We start from the raw sequence: 19,038 nt of genomic DNA on the forward strand, positions 1-19,038 counted from the left end.
AGAGAGAAGGAGAGAGAGAGAGAGAGAAGGAGAGAGAGAGAGAGAGAGAGAGAAGGAGAGAGAGAGAGAGAAGGAGAGAGGGAGAGAGAAGGAGAGAGGGAGAGGGAATATCCTAAGCAGGCTCCACACCCAGCACGGAGCCCAACTCAGGGCCTGATCCTACAACCCTGGCACCATAACCTAAGAGTCGGACACTCAGCCAAATGAGCCACCCAGACACTGCAAATGTTCTTTTATCAAGACTTTTTACAGTAAGCAATGTGGACTGCTGATTCAGAGCTCTGCTTTTATACTGATATCCAGGCCTCTCACATATGGCCCAGGTAAGTCCTGTTTGGTATAAAAAATCACGGTGGCCCCCTTCCCCTTGCTGGAGATTGCTTCAAACCAATGAGATGTGATGGGAAGTCTGCTGGAGAACTTCTGAGGAAAATATCATCATAGCTCTTAAAAAGAGAAGCAAAGAATAATTAATGCTCTTTCTGCTTCTGAACAACCACAGATGTGCAAGGATGCAACACAACATCTTATGACCCTGACGTAGCCAACACAAGGAGGCTGGCTAAGAGCAAGACCATAGAAATAACCTGAGTACTTCATGAACCAAGAAATTAACTGACCTGTAGGACTGATTTTGTGTAATGAGAGACAGATTCCTTTACTGTTTAAGCCATTTTGAATTGGATTTTGTTTCTTACATCCCAGAGCATCCTAAATGATACACTACTTCTTTGGAGGAGCAAGAAAATGCCTCTACCCTTTTGACAACATCCTAGCAACAAAGGAATGGTGGCTTCAAAAAAGGAGAGACTGAGATTGATTTCTCAGTAAGTGCTTTGGGAAAACCAGCTGTGAAAAGGTATTTTTAATAGCCACTCCTGATGCATGGAGAGTCCTTTGAAATCCTCCCAATGCAGCATAAACACTGTAATAAAATGACGATGAGCCACTATGAATGGTATGTGTGGGGATATACAAGATACTTGGAGTCATCATAATATATAAACATGAGGAAACCACCATGAAATTTGTCTTTATTATTCATCTACTCCTATTTCCTTGTACAATTCTAATATGGGGATGTTCTTCTCTTTTCCACCCCTTCTACCTGATGAAGACACAGAATCACATGATTAGAAGGGAACTCAGAAAACTGAGGCTCAAGAGGTTGACTGATTAATTTCCACAAGGCCCCACAACCAGCTTAGTTTTCTATTATTAAAAATGCTTTGGGGCGCCTGGGTGGCGCAGTCGGTTAAGCGTCCGACTTTGGCCAGGTCACGATCTCGCGCTCCGTGAGTTCGAGCCCCGCGTCGGGCTCTGGGCTGATGGCTCAGAGCCTGGAGCCTGTTTCCGGTTCTGTGTCTCCCTCTCTCTCTGCCCCTCCCCCGTTCATGCTCTGTCTCTCTCTGTCCCAAAAATAAATAAACGTTGAAAAAAAAAATTTAAAAAAAAAAAAAAAAAAATGCTTTATGCATGATTTTATTTTTATTTATTTATTTTTTTCAGTTAGGGCTTTTGTATTTTTTTTCAATATATGAAATTTATTGTCAAATTGGTTTCCATACAACACCCAGTGCTCATCCCAAAAGGTGCCCTCCTCAATACCCATCACCCACCCTCTCCACTTTATGCATGATTTTAAAACAAAGTCATTTGCTGAAACTCAATTTAATGCAGTGTCAAACTGTAAGGATATGGGAAATCAAAACTGGATTTTTTTAGTAATTTCATTATAAAAATCTCCTTTTTAAACTCACTTCTTGGAGGTTCTTTGTCCTATTTCCTTTTTTAAAAAAATTTTTTTAATGTTTATTTTATTTCTGAGGGGCGGGGGAAAGAGAGAGCATGAGCAGGGAAGGGGCAGAGAGAGAAGGAGACAAAGAATTTGAAGCTGGCTCCAAGCTGTCAGCAGAGAGCCTGATGTGGGGCTTGAATCCACAAATGGTGAGATCATGACCTGAGCCAAAGTCGGATGCTTGAGCCAAAGTCTAATACTTGGTTAAATCCCAATCCATTCCACTCAGTGCCATTTCTCTCTCCTAGAAAACCCCTGCATGTGGCCCATTCTCTAGGCCAGTGGTTCTCAAAAGACTCTTTGCATCATAATTACCTGGGAAATGAACCAGATGTGCAGATTCCCAAACAGAGTTCAATTTAGTAGAGCAGGGGTGTGGTCCCCCAATGTCAAGTGTAAACACAGCCAAAGTGAGTCTAACTGTGCTTTGAGGGCATGTGACTAGGCACATGACTCCAGATTGTATACTAGATTCCAGGATCCAATAAGAAAACACCTAATTATCATAGATTTAAGCTTTAACAACAAAAATGTGTGCATAGTTGCCTGTAATTTTTACGTTCCCCCTGAGGTCTGAAACAAACCCAAGAGCTCTATGATTTGGATGTTCCCTGGTAATCATTTGCTTGAAGGCTTTTTGAGTTTGTAACTATATCCTCCTCTAAGACTTTTATCCCCTCTGAACACATTTCTACATGGGATTAAATATAAAATGTCTTAACTCTCCCTCCACAGTGAAAATAAATCAATTTTGGAAAGTATTTCAAAAAAGCACTCTAAGAAATACACAATACAAAATGTCTTCCCTTTGAATCAGACTCCTGAGAGGCACAGGGCAAACACGGTAGGTAAGGAGAGAAGTGAACACGAGTTTTCCAGCAGATCCAGCCCTGAAACCAAAACTTAGGAAGGAAGCTGAGTGTTAAGTGGACCAGGGGAACAACAGATGAGGCATATCCGAGGGTAAATCTGAAACTGAGAAAACTGGACTAAACAGACAAACTCCTTATTCCAAGTTAACTTGCCTCTCCTGGTCAATTTTAAAATGGGACAGCGCTGTAAATGAGCATACAGCATTTAAGTGGAATCTGAGAACTCCTCTGGGTGCCAAAGCATTTTTTCAGAACTAAATAAATGCTCCTTACTGGATTCAGCAATGCTCATTTATACCCATCTCCTCCAAGACACTTTAAATCCCCATCTTCTGAGACCAAGAACACAGCCTGCTGAGAACCTGAGTCTGTGTGTTGTAACATCAGCTCTGAGTCACTCTGCAGTCTCTATGTAGATTTCTTTTAACGATTAAATGAACAACAACAAAAAACCACATAACCCCATAGAACCAAAGAAAATCACAGTGAGGTATCAAAAACAAGGCATAATGCTCCATAAATGCTATACTATAACTAACTCCAACAACAAAGTTGGTTTAAATTCGTTAGAAGGCAAAAAGTCAAGGTCAAGCTGTCACTTCCATCTTACAGTTCTATTCCTTGTTAGTTCAGGGACAAAGATGAACTGAATTTAATGGGGTTGAGCGTGCTGAGTTGGACAAGAGGGAGAAAGCAAACTACCCTGTAGGAGATAAACAGGCTCAGTCCTCAGGGCAGTTTTACAATGGGAAAATTCAGTACTGGCTCTGCTGGATCACCATTTACTCTCCATCATACTCAGTCCAATTAAGCTCTCATCACAACTCCACAGCTTGAAAAGCCCACTGCTGTCAGCCGGTTGCTAAGCCTTCTCCTCCAGCTGCTCCCAGGAGGCTCAAAACCTAGTGGCCATACAACAGCCATGAGGATCCCCACACATACTTGGCAGGAGCAAGTATCCAGAACTGCCCGTTTCAGTAAAGGCCCTTCAAGTGTGCAAAGTTTTGCAATTAAGATCTAAAACAGCTTTTCCATTTAACAAATGCCTGACTGGGTCGTGTGGAAGAGGCACCAAACCGTCATCTCCGAGCATGTGGAGTTACTTTTGAAAGCCCAATTCCCATTATTTTAAACACACTTCATCAGAATTCTTTGACATTTTTTGGGCATTCTCCTTGTAAGCTTGCATGTTCTCTGCTATGCTTAATTGTTTCTGAACACGCAGTTCCAATACGGCGCTGCAAGAAATACATGTGACCAATAATGGAGCAAACCTGGACTCTGCCTAATTGCTTCTGACCAACATGCTAAACACTCTCGTTTCTTCATAATTAAGATCTGCAGAAATCTTCATGGTAACACGTACACTCTCTCCCCAAATGGTAGGATCAAGTGCTTGGTAGAAATATGAAAACAAACCGGTATAATCTTCCTCAGCTCACTATCAAATTATCCCAAAGACCTGACTTAATGGCATGAGGAAAGTGTGGGAAAGGGCCAAATGTATAACACATCAATCAGTTCAGTAGAATGCAGGGCTTAATGGTTTAAGTTAGCTGTTACACTCTGTCTTTTTTAATACGCCAGTCTCCGAAGACATTCATCAAAGTCAGTGGAAGGTTAGAACATACATACATGTAGTCACTGACACAGCAAGGGAAGTCAGGAAGGCCATTCCTAAAAGGGTCCAGCAATAGCAAGTACACAAATTCAAAACCATTCCAAGAGCAAATATTCTTAGCAGGAAAATCAGGCCTCTCGCAGAATGCTTTGATGATCTTGGAGGGGAAGTGGGCACTTGCCAAATTCCTTTATTCCCTAGGCTTTAATACATGTTACTTTTCAAATCAGTGACATTGTAGTTAAAGGGGAGCCTACTATCCATTCATCTGACAGATGAAGCAACTAAGGAATTGACAGGTTCTGTGGCTTGTCCAGTACTCATAAAGTGGCTTGTTAAGAACAATCAACTCTAGAACCCAGGCCTCTTTACTCCAAATCCCAGGTCTATAAACCCACATCATATTCCTATTTGTCTCTGATTATCACAAGGACAGAGAACTCCTGGAAACTCTGCTTGTGACCCAGTTATCTCAGATGACATATTCCTGTTTGCCCTTGATCATCACAAGAGCAAAAGCCCCCTGACAACTCTGCCTAGTGGCCCGATATCATGGGCACTTCCCCAGCTTCCTCTGCAAAGATCAGCTGGCATTTGGTGCTGTTATCCACTGCAGTGAACATTTCACACATTTCTTTCCTAAGCCTCCGACATACCTGATGCAATAGAGGGAGAGGGAAACATAAGCAGCATTGAGACCAGCTTTAGCGCTAAGACATGAACTTCCTAGGGGTGATAAAAGGGCAGCAATCGGTGTCAAACCTACTTTGCCAAGTGGTTCATGAGCAGCTGTAACATCTGCCTATTTTTCTCTGGGAGCCGATGAACAAGGCTATGGATTTCAGAGACTCGAGACTCCTGGTTCTCCAGTTCTGCAAAGGCAAGAAGGAGGTAGTATTTGATCAGTGTCACAGGCAAATCAGATTGCAAGACAAAATCAAAGGAAATCAAAGGTTGGGCCCTAAGAGACCAAGGACTTCTCAAAGGTTTAAGATCCTGTTCTCCGCACTCATGACTAGATCTAGAAGTGTTTTTAATGATGCTTCTTGTAGCAGTTTATTAAAAAAAATGACCGTCAGAGAATTCAAGCCAAAATGATGACAGGACGAAATGGAGCCAGTCAATTGCACACTCAGAGCAGGCAGAAACTTGGTAGCAGCTGGCTTCCTAGAATGACGGCTTCATTTCAAGGAAGGGAGGAACTTCATGCACTTGTCAAATGATAAACAAATTGTACATGAACAACATTATAAGGGTCTCAAGTATCAAAACAACGCCTCAAGATAGCATCCAACAAATCAAAGGTAACGTCCGGTTGTTCTCAATTCATGCATGACAACCAACCAGCCTGGTAGAAGAAATGGCTGGTAAAATATGTAAATCTTCCTGCCAGCCTGTAATCTCAATCCTGGCCTGCCATGGCTCGGCTGACTTTGGGCAAGTGGCTTCATTTCTCTGGGAGACAGACGGATAGTGCTCACCACACCTATTTATAGGACTGATGTGAGGTTTAATTAGAGAATGGCTGCTACAGGTTTGGAATTTCTCTGAGAAAGAAATCACATAAACATGATCTTCGCTCCCAGCTTTCTCTCAAGTCTTTCTCCTCCCTTTTTTAAGGAGACAACTTGAGAAGACAAGGCCATCAGAACATTAGGTATTAATCAATTAGGCCAGTAGTGGCTACCAGGGTAAATGGACTCTGAAGGCTTAAAGGAAGCAGAGAGAGGCACAGAGACTCTCGACATAATAACACGGTGGAGACTCATGCCAGATTTAAATCTGATAAGAGAATCTTACTGCTCCTTACAGGAGCCCTGCCCCACGTCGACAGATTCCAGTATATTTAGGGTAGCTTGCACCTAATCCCTATGTATTTTAATACCAGTGATATGACGCAAGGGGCCTGGACGATATAGCTGAAGAATGATCATAAGCTGTAAATGGAAGCCATGATGGAAAGAGGACTGGGAAGTTATATAAATGGTGTCATATTCAAGGAAACACTTCCAATGCTCAATTTAGGTAATGTGCGAACTCTGATTCATTCTGCAAAATGCTACTCAAGGGCTGGGAAACAACCCAAGGAGTTAGAACTCCAATAATCAAAATTAGAAAGCCAAACTTGCTTTTCTCTCTTCCCCCCAACCCCAAAACACACTTCTGAAGTTCCTCTCAACTGTAAATTCAACATGGTAGCAAGGCCCTTGACAATCCTAGTTTAGTTTCATCTCTATTTTGTGTCTACCTCATGAGCACGTATGTTGGTAGTTTACACGCAAAACATAAAGGGTAGAAAGTATTTATTTTGGGATACTGACTGTTCTTTGAAATAGAAAAATCTATCCCTTTCCCTCTTACAACTGTGACAAAAAGAAAACCTACTTGCTGCTTTGATGAAACTTCTCTGAAACTGGTACATCATGAGTGGTCCCGGAAGCATTCTGGGATAAAAGGATATACACAAGTCAGCTTCATAAAAACAATCACACTACAAATCGTGGCTTAGATGCTGCCCAACTGTATAGAGACAAAGATCAAAGGACACAACAGCAACTCAGCTTAGTCCAACTGAGTTTCCCTTTTGAAAGGGTCCTGAGATTTCACATGACATTTTCATTCTTTCTTTTCAAAGGGAATGGATGCAACTATGTTTCCTAGTTACAACCAGGAAAGTGCTAATGTGAAAGTCTAGCACAAACCAAGAGATTTCCCTTTCAGTCGGTGACTCACCCATTGACAACAGCCTTTTAAGAGGTGTCGGAGAAAAAGGCAACTAACTAAACATTTGCAATTACCTGTGCTTAAACTCTTGTCTTCCCCAGCAGCTTGTTATTACAATCAGTTCCTCTGGAAACACTATGAGAGACTTCTGTGTTTTTGTGACCAATTCACGACCGAGTGTTTCTCCAGAATGCCAAAGGGCTAGATCCCCTAACGTTAGGCAAGGTATAATCAAATTTTATCTGTTTTTTTTTAATGTTTTATACTTACTGTTTATTAGCTAATTACTATCAACATCCACAAGGTAAGTGCTAAATACAAACCTCTGTAATATAGTTTTGTATAAACTACAATGGTAGTATTTGCGGTATGAATGTTTAAAGAATATGTTTACTGAGTATGCTTAACTGTAAACTTCAGCTTTTTTCTGACAGTCCAAATAAGCTTCTCAACACACTATAAATTATTCTTGGCTCAGATTTTATTTTATTCTCACTGGATCCCCTCATTTGACTCTTGATAATCACTAGCATTACATCTTACTCATGACTTCAAGATCCTTCCATCAATTCCCCAATAGCCAATAAAACCTGCATCACTCATTCCTTTCCCATTGCTCTCCTTGGTTTTTGAGCCAAATGAATCTTCGCAAAACGTGAACAAATGCTTTTGTAATTCATGAGTGTAGTTCTCTTCTTTGTTGAACACTGGACCCTCCCCTAGCCTTCAAGTCCAGTGTAAGTTTTGGTCACTTCATGAAACCAATATGAAGGCAGCTTGACTCACCCATTCCCTTAATAACCAAGGGAGGGGCAGGGACGTAAGACGAACAGGACATATATTGTTAAAAGAAAAGGAGTCTCTTCAATAAAGGAATGTTTTCCAACGTAAGAGAAGGAGTCAAAAGGGACACCCGTTAAGTTCTCATATTCAATGGCCAATGTCAGCAACACAGTCAATCTGTACAAGGCACAAAACCACCAAAATACACAGGACATGTAGTCACACTGTCAACAGAATGAGATATGCGGTTCCTTCTTTTCTTAATAGAGTATTTGGGGATTTCAGGAAAGAGCCTATTTCAGGTTCTGTTAAAGGCTGATTCTCATAGTGGCTTCTCATAAAAAGCAAAGCTTCTTGAATCACTCAATGGCACCATCGCACAATGGCACCCCATCAAGTACAGAGGACTTACAACTGGTGTGACCTGCTGAGCTAATTGCACCCACACATGAGCTGTTTCCACATCTCAGACACCCACCCAGCAGCTCTCTGGAGGCTGAAAATAAAACTGCTTTCTTCCTGATTGCATGATAACAAGCTGGCACCCTGCCCTGCAAATGAAAAGCCCGTACCTTAGGTAGGTCTTCAAAGCACTAGTGATCGTCTTTATCTCCCATTCGGCACAGATATCAGTCTCTGCCTCAGAAGCAGTTTTGGGGTCTGAAAAGAAGAAAAGACCATGTGTAAAGAGGAGCAGAAAATACAGCTAAACACAAGAATACTAAAAACATTCAGCTTCCCTATTAACCAAAGAAATCCAAAATAAAACCAAAACAGCACCTATTTTTTTGTGGGCTAAGAACATGGTTAAAAATGCAAATGTCTATGGACGTCAAAAATGCAGTGAAATGATCCTCTCATAAATTGCTGGAGGCAGAAGAGATAAAATGCAATCGTTTTGAAAAGCAATTTGGCAATATGTATCGAGTCATAAAAATGTTTATACCCTTTGAAGCTGTAATCTCACTTCTCACAATCTGGCCTCAGGAAATAAGATAAAGCAAGATTTAAGTTACATACCCCAGAAATGTTCAATACACACTAATGCTTTTCAACAGCAGAAAAAAATTTAAAAGGAGATAACCTAAATGTTCAATGATGGAAGAATGATTAATTTTGGCATGTCTCCCTGATGGAATATTATGTTGCATTTACATGATAATGCTAACCATGTAACACTATGGACAATGCCTAGCTTATCATGCAATATCAAGCAAAACACAAAAAAAAACAAAAACAAAAAAACACACCAAGATTTAAAAGTTTGTAAGAAACTTATATGAATAAAGGCTAAAAGGAAATACTCTAAAATTAAAATAGTGATTGGGTTAAAGTGTTAGAACTATAATCGTTTTTATATTTTCTATACTATGACTTTATTCCATTACTTTATTTTATTTTATTTTTTATTTTTAAAAATTTATATCCAAATTAGTTAGCATATAGTGCAACAATGATTTCAGGAGTAGATTCCTTAGTGCCCCTTACCCATTTAGCCCACCCCCTCCCCACAACCCCTCCAGTAACCCTCAGTTTTTTCTCCACATTTATGAGTCTCATGTTTTGTCCCCCTTCCTATTTTTATATTGTTTCTGTTTCTCTTCCCTTATGTTCATCTGTTTTGTCTCTTAAAGTCCTCATATGAGTGAAGTCATATGACTTTTGTATTTCTCTGACTAATTTCACTTAGCATAATACCCTCCAGTTCCATCCACGTAGTTGTAAATGGCAAGATTTCATTCTTTTTGATTGCCGAGTAATACTCCATTGTGTGTGTGTATATACACACACACACACACACACCCTTTATCCATTCATCCATCGATGGACATTTGGGTTCTTTCCATACTTTGGCTATTGTGGATAGTGCTGCTATAAACATAGGGGTGCATGTGTCCCTTCAAAACAGCACACCTGTATCCCTTGGATAAATACCTACTAGTGCAATAGCTGGGTAATAGGGTAGTTCTACTTTAATTTTTTGATGAACCTCCATACTGTTTTCCAGAGTGACTGTGCCAGTTTGCATTCCCACCAGCAGTGCAAAAGAGATCCTCTTTCTCCGCATCCTCGCCAACATCTATTGTTGCCTGAGTTATTAATGTGAGCCATTCTGACAGGTGTGAAGTGGTATCTCATTGTGGTTTTGATTTGTATTTCCCTGATGATGAGTGATGTTGAGCATTTTTTCATGTGTCGGGGGGCCATCTGCATGTCTTCTTTGGAGAAGTGTCTATTCGTGTCTTTTGCCCATTTCGTCACTGGATTCTTTGTGTTTTGGGTGTTGAGTTTCATAAGTTCTTTATAGATTCTAATCATTTATCTGATATGTTACTTGCAAATATCTTCTTCCATTTTGTTGGTTGCCTTTTAGTTTTGCTGCTTGTTTCCCTCGCTGTGCAGAAGCTTTTTATTTTGATGATGTCCCAATAGTTCATTTTTGTTTTTGTTTCCCTTGCCTCCAGAGACGTGTTAAGTAAGAAGTTGCTATGGCCAAGATCAAAGAGGTTTTTGCCTGTTTTCTCCTTGAGGATTTTGATGGCTTCCTGTCTTACATTTAGGTCTTTCATCCATTTTGAGTTTATTTCTGTGTCTAGTGTAAGCAAGCGGTATTCCATTACTTTTATAAGTACTTTTTTAACCACCGTAAGGCAAGAAGTGCAATGGGGACCACCATAATTACAATGGATCCTTATCATTTCTTGTGTCCTCTTGTGTAGACTAGTAAATCAAGGTGTGTATTTTATTTTTATTTTATTTTATTTTTTTTTTAATTTTTTTTTTCCACGTTTATTTATTTTTGGGACAGAGACAGAGCATGAACGGGGGAGGGGCAGAGAGAGAGGGAGACACAGAATCGGAAACAGGCTCCAGGCTCTGAGCCACCAGCCCAGAGCCCGACGCGGGGCTCGAACTCACGGACCGCGAGATCGTGACCTGGCTGAAGTCGGACGCTTAACCGACTGCGCCACCCAGGCGCCCCATCAAGGTGTGTATTTTAAAGGAGCATGTATTATTAAGGGAGGGACCACTCCTATGGTTAGTCTTCCTGGGAAGCCCATAGGTAAATAAAAATAAGAGGCAGAGGCTGGGGAGTATGAATGATTTCACAAACCAATAGGTCCCCACCTTACTACTGTTGACGTGGTCGGAAGTGATGTCTTTCAGGAAACTGAAGACAGAATCCAGCTTCCTCATACGCAAGACTAGTTAGTGATTTGCCTCCCAATGCTCTCTCCTGTTTCCTTTTGCACAGTGCCTCATGTTCCATCACGCTGTTATTCTTCTCTGGTTCCTACTGCACATGCCTGGGGGAAGGCTCCAGCTTCCAGGGAACTTCAGGATAAGATTTAGACAGACCAATCAAATCCCAGCATCTCTCTGGCCTCATGGCTGGTTCAGGGATTAGCCCAATACCTAAGCCAGCTGCATCAGAATGAACTTCAGGACCTTTCTGGAAGACAAGGGGAAGCCTGTCTGCTATTCCCTGTTGGTCTTCTACCTGCAAGGTTATCCAACTGTGCTAGGTGTCACCATCTAGATCCTCAGAGTCAAGTCTGACAGACGAAGCCAGAGACGAGAGAAGCAGAGACAGGTGGTCTGGATGATATGGGTGGAGTCTGTATATATCGCCATACTTTTTTAGTCATATGAGCCAATAAATTCCCTTTTTCCTTAAGCCAGGGAAGGTCAGGTTTTTGTTTTTTTGTTTGTTTGTTTGGTTTGTTTTTTTGAATAATCCAAAGAGACCTAAATGATACAGCAGGTGAGCAGAGACAGCCACTGGCCTCTTTTTGGACAGTCTCAAAGGAAAAAGAGATTTCTCCTACAAAGTCAACAGCCATTCAGCTGGAAGGAGGAATGAGTCACAGGTGGGCACAATGGATTTTCCATTTACTGGGAAAGAACCCACTTTCGTTCTAGTAGGAAGAGGCCAAATAATCATGAGTAGATTAAGGATTTAGGCTCTAATCCCCAGGTAAGGGCACAAATCCAGCCAGTACTGACTGCTCTCAGTAGGTTCCCCTGATACATATTAGATGAGATAGAAAAGACCCCAGCTTATCAACTCTTTGGCCCTTAAAGGCAGCACACGCCTTTGCAGGTGACCCTGGGCATTAATGAAGTCTGTCTTGCCACACGGAACAAACACTGAACAACCTAGAGAGCACAATTTTATTTCTAAGGTCACAGAACGGTCAACTCCAGAGTTCTATCACAGCAAATTTCTGAAAAGTGAACCCCAATGTCCAAAACGTCTGCCGCTTTAATTCTTTTCTTGCTTTGTCATCTCTTACTCCCTTAATGGTTTCTTCCTGTGCAAGAGTATGTACCAAAAAACTCTGCTTAGCCTGACCTTTTTCCCATCCCCATCCCTGAGCCACATGGAGGGCTGCCATAGCGCACGGCTCCTGGATGCGAGACAACTGTTACTGTACATTATTCGCAGGAACAAACCAACTTCTACCCAAGGAGAGAGCACGACACTAAACGAGCAGCAGCTGGCAGGTCTGGGAGTTATGAACTGTTCCATGGGACCACATTTAGCAAACTAATGATTAGCTTCCACTTATTCGGGCTCTGTAACCATAGGAATATTGTGTAACATTACAGAGAGGAGAGTCAAATTACAGCCCGGCTAAAGGGCTTTTTATAGCACCGAAGAGGGAAGGCTCATAACTTGAGGACGTCCATTTTAATTTAATATCCAAACTAAATTGAAGACAGCCTCCCAAACCACTTCGTTTTCAGAAAGTGCTGCCAATTTCCACACCTCCCTTACCGATGCTCCCCCTTCACCTAGCAGAGCTTCCTGGTGGCATCCGAATATGAGCCAAGGACGTAATTACACTTTTCTTCTGAACTCAGTACATGTCTCTCCACCATGCGACCTCACCACTGCAATGCATGGTAAACGGACCTAAGCTAGAGGAGGAGACCAAGGTACAGAAAGGCAGCCTCTGGGGAAAGTGAAACATTAGTATTTCTTCCTGAACCTACTACCACGTGAATTGAGAAAAATAGGAGACAGACTGGAAGCAGTGGTTACAAGCAGAAATCATCTCAGAAATGTCATCCTGATCAGCTCCAATATCTCTAACAGTGTATGCACACACAAGCGCACGTATAAATACCTACAGCTTTTTAAAAACAAACAGAAGTACACTGTACATGTCACTTTGTACACTATGTTCATTTAACAGAATCTTAAGAAATCGTTGCTTATTGGCACATAAATTTATCTACCTCACAGTCTGTCCCTGCACCACAGCTGATATCCTCTGTGAGGCAAATGAAGCTGTTCCCTGGGTTTTGCTATGAGAAACAGCGATATCAACTACTGTTTCCCTGTACCTGTCTTACATTTACGAAAAAAAAATCCTACAAGTGAAATTTCCAGTTCAAGAGGTACAGGTATTTTTAAATGTGAAAGATCTTCCTCAACTACCCTCAGAGGCTGTCCCATGAGATTTCAGAGTGACTCCTTCCCCAAATCATTGACATCAACATCCAAAACTTTGATGTTAGCCAAACTGAGAGGTGGGGACAAAAAGGTCATGTTTTTATTTAAAAAAAATTTTTTTTAACGTTTTATTTATTTTTGAGACAGAGAGAGACACAGCATGAACGGGGGAGGGGCAGAGAGAGAGGGAGACACAGAATCGGAAGCAGGCTCCAGGCTCTGAGCCATCAGCCCAGAGCCTGACGCGGGGCTCGAACTCGCGGACCGCGAGATCGTGACCTGAGCTGAAGTCGGACGCTTAACCGACTGAGCCACCCAGGCGCCCCAAAAGGTCATGTTTTTAATTTGCCTTTTTTAATGAGGAAGAAGGTTAAGAACTTTCTATGTGTGTTTTTGAAATTTACGGAGTATACTCACCCTTTTTGAGCACCCACTTCCATTTGTGACAAACGTATGCAGTCATGTAACGACCACAATCAAGATAAAAGTCATTTCCATCACCCACAAAATACCCCCGTGCCCTTGTAAATCAACCCCCTCCCTCCACCTCCAGCCCTGGCAACCACTTTCACCAAGCCTAATACTTTTGAAATCTATCTGAGCTGTTATATGTACCAGTGGTTCAATCCTTTCATCACTGAGTAGCATTCAGTTTACAGATATGCCACAATTTGTTCATCCATTCATTGGGTGATGGACATTAGGTATGTTCCCAAGTTTTTACTGTTAGGAACAAAGCTGGTATAAATATTTACATACAGGTCTTTCTATGGACTATAATTTCACCTTCTGGGTCAATACCTAGTAGTGAAACTGGGCAAAAAATGGTAGGAGTAGGTCATATAGTAAGTACATTTCACTTCAACGGAAATCGCTAAATTGTTCTCCAAAACAGGTGGGTCATTTTGCTTTCCTACAGCAACCTCTTCATAAGCATGTGATATGGTCAGGTGTCTAATTTTGAAATCTTAGCTATTCTAGTAGGCATGAAAGGATAATTTAGGTTTTAGATTTCCTTTTAAGAACTAATCATGGTGCTCATCTTTTTTTTTGCACTTTTTGGTCATTTGTAAATTTTCTCTGGTAAAGTGTTCAAATCTTTTACCCATTTTTAAAATTGAGTTGGTTGTGTTCTTATTACTCAATTACTTGAGTTATTTTTAATATGTTCTGGATACAAGTCATTTACCAGATACACATCTTGCAAAACTTTTCTCATCTGTAGCTTGCCATTTCTTTTTCTTAGTATCTTTTAAAGAGCTTAAGTTTTTTATTTGGCTCTAGTTTATACGTTTTTTCTTTTATGTTTCCAGTTTTTTGTATTCTATTTATGAAATCTTTTCTAAACCAAGGTCACCAAAATTTTCTATTTTCTTCTACAAGTTTTGTAGTTTTAGCTCTTAGAGTTAGGAATATGATCCATTTTGAGTTAATTTTTATATATAGTCTAAGACAAAGATTTCATTTATTTTTCTCCCATATGGATTTTCTCCCACCAGTACCAATCGCTGAAATGACTATCCTTTCCCCACTGAATTATCTTGATGCCTTTATCAAACATCAACTGAGCGGGGTGCCTGGGTGGCTCAGCTGGTTTAAGCATCCGACTTCAGCTCAGGTCATGATCTCACACAGTCCTCGAGTTCAAGCCCTCCATCAGGCTCTGTGTTGACAGCTCAGAACCTGGAGCATGCTTTAGATTCTGTGTCTCCCTCTCTCTCTGCCCTCCCCCCCAAATAAAAAACATTAAAAAAATTAAGCTTCCTTTAATTAAAAACAAAAACAAAAATGATCAATTGACCCTATATGTGTGGGTCCTATTTCTAGATGCTCTTGTCTGTTCCACTGATTTTTCTGTCATTCCTTAGGAAATATCACGTGATCTTACTCTGCTTGTACAAATGTTAGTTGTATTTTCTTCACTGTCTTTACAATCTTCTCGAGCCTCTCACATTCTTCATCTCCACAACATCTTTAAGGAAGTTTATAAACATATACTATCCACTATGTAAATTAGACTTCATTTATCCTATAGGTAATTCTTTCAAGACTAGATTTAATATGTACCAACGTGATAAGTAAATTTGTATTTTCTGATTATATAAGTCATACATCTTAATAACTTCCATATTTTTTGTATGTTTTTATATCTAGCGCCTAAGAATCCAGAGTATCCAGGGGTGCCCAGGTGGCTCAGTTGATTAAGCGCCCGACTTCGGCTCAGGTCATGATCTCACGGTTCGTGACTTCAGGCCCTGAGTCTGGCTCTGTTGCTGACAGCTCAGAGCCTGGAGCCTGCTTCAGATTCTGTGTCTCCCTGTCTCTCTGCCCCTCCCTAGCTCACACTCTGTCTTGCTCTCTCTCAAAAATAAATACACGTTAAAAAAAAATTAAAAAAAAAAAAAAGAATCCAGAGTATCCACACCCACTGCTATACTAAGATCCAAAAGCTCTTACTGTGATAGATCCCTGTCTTTTGAGAACCTGCCTGCAGCATTCCAATAAGCACAAGTGATGGTGGGATGGGCAGAGAAGAAGGTGGGCTTGCATCTGGGCTCTCTGTTATCCGAGAACTCAGGATTGTGGTTAATAGCAATCAATCCTTCATCCTAACAGTCTACAATGCCCCAGTCCTGCATCATCTGTCTTGTTCTCCTTTACTGATGGGTAAAACTGGAGTAGATTGCATGGCTCTGCTGCTTCCGTGAGTCTACAGTCTTCAAAGTCTGGGGCTGTTTCCAATCATTAGTAGGCAAGCCTTCAGATCTCAGAAGTTGTCATGAAGAATGACATAAAGAATCCTATTTAGGATTTCTTCTGAAAGAAGTCTTTTCTTGTTTTATTTATGCTACTCTGTACAAGGACATGGAAAATGAAGGGCACAGAAAAAAGAATGTCTGTCTAGACATTCAAGATCTCAGAGGAGTAAGAAAGGACAGCTCATGGTGGGGATCAGAAATCTGTGAGTGACGCATGCTATTGTAATTTGGTGCTTTAAACCTTTGCAGTTTAACACCTTCCAGGTGTTCTCTGTAGCACTAACCTTGCTTTAGACATTAGTTAAAAAGAAAAAAATTACAGAATGAGGAAAAAAAAACCCACATCAACACAGAATTTGAATTCCTTCACCACCATGGTGAAATACTAATCAAGATGCACAAAAAAAGGGAAATTAAGTTTCAACTGCACAATTAGGTTCACAGTCAACATTCTGCCTGTCACCAGAGGAATATCCACTAGGCAGAACTCAGTGAAGTCCTGAGGAAAATCGACTTGCAGGAACGACATGATAGGCAATGGCCCTCCACACAGATATGAGGTACAACTTTGAGAATTTTTGCTGACATATAAAGAATCTGGAGAAAAACAGACTTCAGAAAGATTAAAAATAATTAAGATAAGCTTTTTCTTTAAAGATTGATAATTGCAGGATAATGAACAAAAAAACCCAATTAATTTCCCTTTGGAAAAATATGTGTAAAAACTCCTTCATCAGACCCCAAAATGTATAAAGGACTGACTGTATGGTGATACGTAAAAGTAGTAGAGGGGGGAAGAATTTTCTCATTATACGATTATTGGTCAATCAGGTAAGTATTTGAGAAAATGGAGAGTTTCCATTTTACATATATATATTCTTGATGGGTTTAAAGAAAACAAAAAAGTTTTGTAATCCTAGAATGGAGATCTTTTAAGGCAAAATTCATCTAGAAAAAAGACTAATTTCATGAAAGACTGGACTTTGTTAAAAATTTAAAATATTCCTAAAAACAAAACCACAAGTGCCATGAATAAAGTTCAAGATAAATGACAATCTGGGAAAAAAATACTGGTGACATAGCCTCCATATCTAGAAAGTTCTTATCATCACAAGATGGATGCACCAATAGAAAAGCAGGCTGAGAACACAAAACAGGTAATTCAATAGAAAAGAAATATAAATCTGCAGGAAACACAGGGGAAGGCCCAACTTCACCCAGAATTACAGAAATGCCAAGTTAAATAAAAAAGAGATACATTAAAATTGTATTTATAATTTACATTCAAAAAAAGGAATACGAGTACGGCAAGGACGTGAGGTACGTGGAGGTGCGGTCCGCCGTCTGCTGAGAGCAAATTCGGGAATATCAGTTAAGGGCCTTGAAAACATGTACATACCCTGACCCAGCACTTCAACATCTTTAAATCCTAGGGAAATCATTCAACATGCATATGTAAGTTAAAAATAAAAACAGCCAACATTTATTTACTAACATGCAGAGGCTCTCAACTCAGCAACCCATATGCATCTTTCGTGTAATCCTCACGTTATTGCAGGGGCAGGAGTTATCATTATAGATGATGAGAAACAAGAGTCAACAGGTTTAAATAATTTATGTAAAGTCAAATGAATAAGTAGTCCAACTGCAACTTGTCTAACTCTCAGATACATGCTCTTAACCTCTGCATCCTCAATGGGGATGTTGACCTGAGTTTCTAGAATGATGAAAAATTGCAGTCAGCCTTTGTATCCAAGAATAGGAGGCTGATTAAAAAGTTGCATCTAGGGGCGCCTGGGTGGCTCAGTCGGTTGAGTGTCCGACTTTGGTTCAGGTCATGATCTCACAGTTCATGAGTTCGAGCCCCGCATTGGGCTCTGTGCTGAGAGTTCAGAACCTGGAGCCTGCTTTGGATTCTGTGTCTCCCTCTCTCTCTGTTCCTCCCCTGCTCACATGATGTCTCTTCTCTCTCTCTCTCTCTCTCTCTCTCAAAAATAAAGATTAAAAAAAAAAAAAAGGTGCATCTAGAGGTGCCTGGGTGGTTTAGTTGGTTAAGCGTCCAACTCTTGGTTTTGGCTCAGGTCATGATCTCACAGTTCGTAGGTTCTAGCCCCGCTTTGGGCTCTGTGATGACATTGTGGGACCTGCTTGGGATTTTCTTTCTCTTTCTCTCTATCCCTCCCCTGTCGTCACTCACTCACTCCATCTCTCTCAAAATAAATCAACACACTGAAAAAAAAGTTGGATCTATACAATACATGCTACCCCCTCCCCTCAGAAATCATACTCTAGAAGAACTTGAATAACATCGGAAAAGAGACTGTAGTGTTACATGGAAAAAGCCTATTAAAAAGCAATATACATGCACAGTGTGATTCCAACTTTATCAACATTTTGTATTATAGAATATATTTTAAAGGTATGATAAAATGGTCAATGAAGTTCTGATCTGCAAGATTTTTATTTTCTTCGTTCTACTTTTTGTATCTCTCCAAATTTGCTATAATTATACACCACTCAATTTTTAATGAGAAAAAATTATTTACAATTAATACAGAAACATACAGGAAGAGAAACTAGACATGTGATCAACAAGCACAGAGCTGATTTGTATTTAAAAATGTTGAGCTAAAATTTGGAAAAATCTGTCTTAACATTCAGGGGAGAGGGGAAAACAACAGTCCACACATGGAAGAGACTATTTCTAGGACCTATGAGTATCCCTTAGACCTTTTCACTCTTCACAGACTAAGGACCCCCACTGCTGGGAGAACGTGATCAAGAGTAGCTCTGGTAGGACACTAGCACCGGGCTATACCACACGTACTACAAGAAATTCCAACAAGCTCTCTTAAGGAATCCTCATCAAGAGAAATAAAAAGTTCTCAAAGCACTGGCTCTTAAGATCCCTCTTCCAACCTCAAGCCCCTCAGTGTACCAGGAGTACATAAACTCAAAGTGATCAAAACAATTCTGTTTTTCCTTATGTCTAATCCATGCTTTCAATAATAAAAACT

General features: G+C 40.5%; 1 protein-coding gene across 4 annotated transcripts in view; it reads right to left on the reverse strand.

Moving 5' to 3' along the window:
- The window catches only part of ARHGAP26 (Rho GTPase activating protein 26), a 427,067-nt gene that overhangs the window by 149,924 nt on the left and 258,105 nt on the right, over positions 1-19,038 (reverse strand). For all 4 annotated transcript variants that reach the window (XM_040453965.1, XM_040453947.1, XM_040453975.1 and 1 more), the window contains exons 15-17: positions 8,371-8,458; positions 6,677-6,735; positions 5,058-5,163 (exon numbers count right to left, since the gene is read on the reverse strand). In XM_040453965.1, the coding sequence (XP_040309899.1) occupies positions 5,058-5,163; positions 6,677-6,735; positions 8,371-8,458 (253 nt within the window). The remainder of the gene's footprint in view (positions 1-5,057; positions 5,164-6,676; positions 6,736-8,370; positions 8,459-19,038) is intronic.

This window comes from Herpailurus yagouaroundi, unplaced genomic scaffold (assembly GCF_014898765.1).
Source record: "Herpailurus yagouaroundi ecotype Mexico unplaced genomic scaffold, PumYag 29, whole genome shotgun sequence".
Lineage (NCBI taxonomy): Eukaryota > Metazoa > Chordata > Mammalia > Carnivora > Felidae > Herpailurus > Herpailurus yagouaroundi.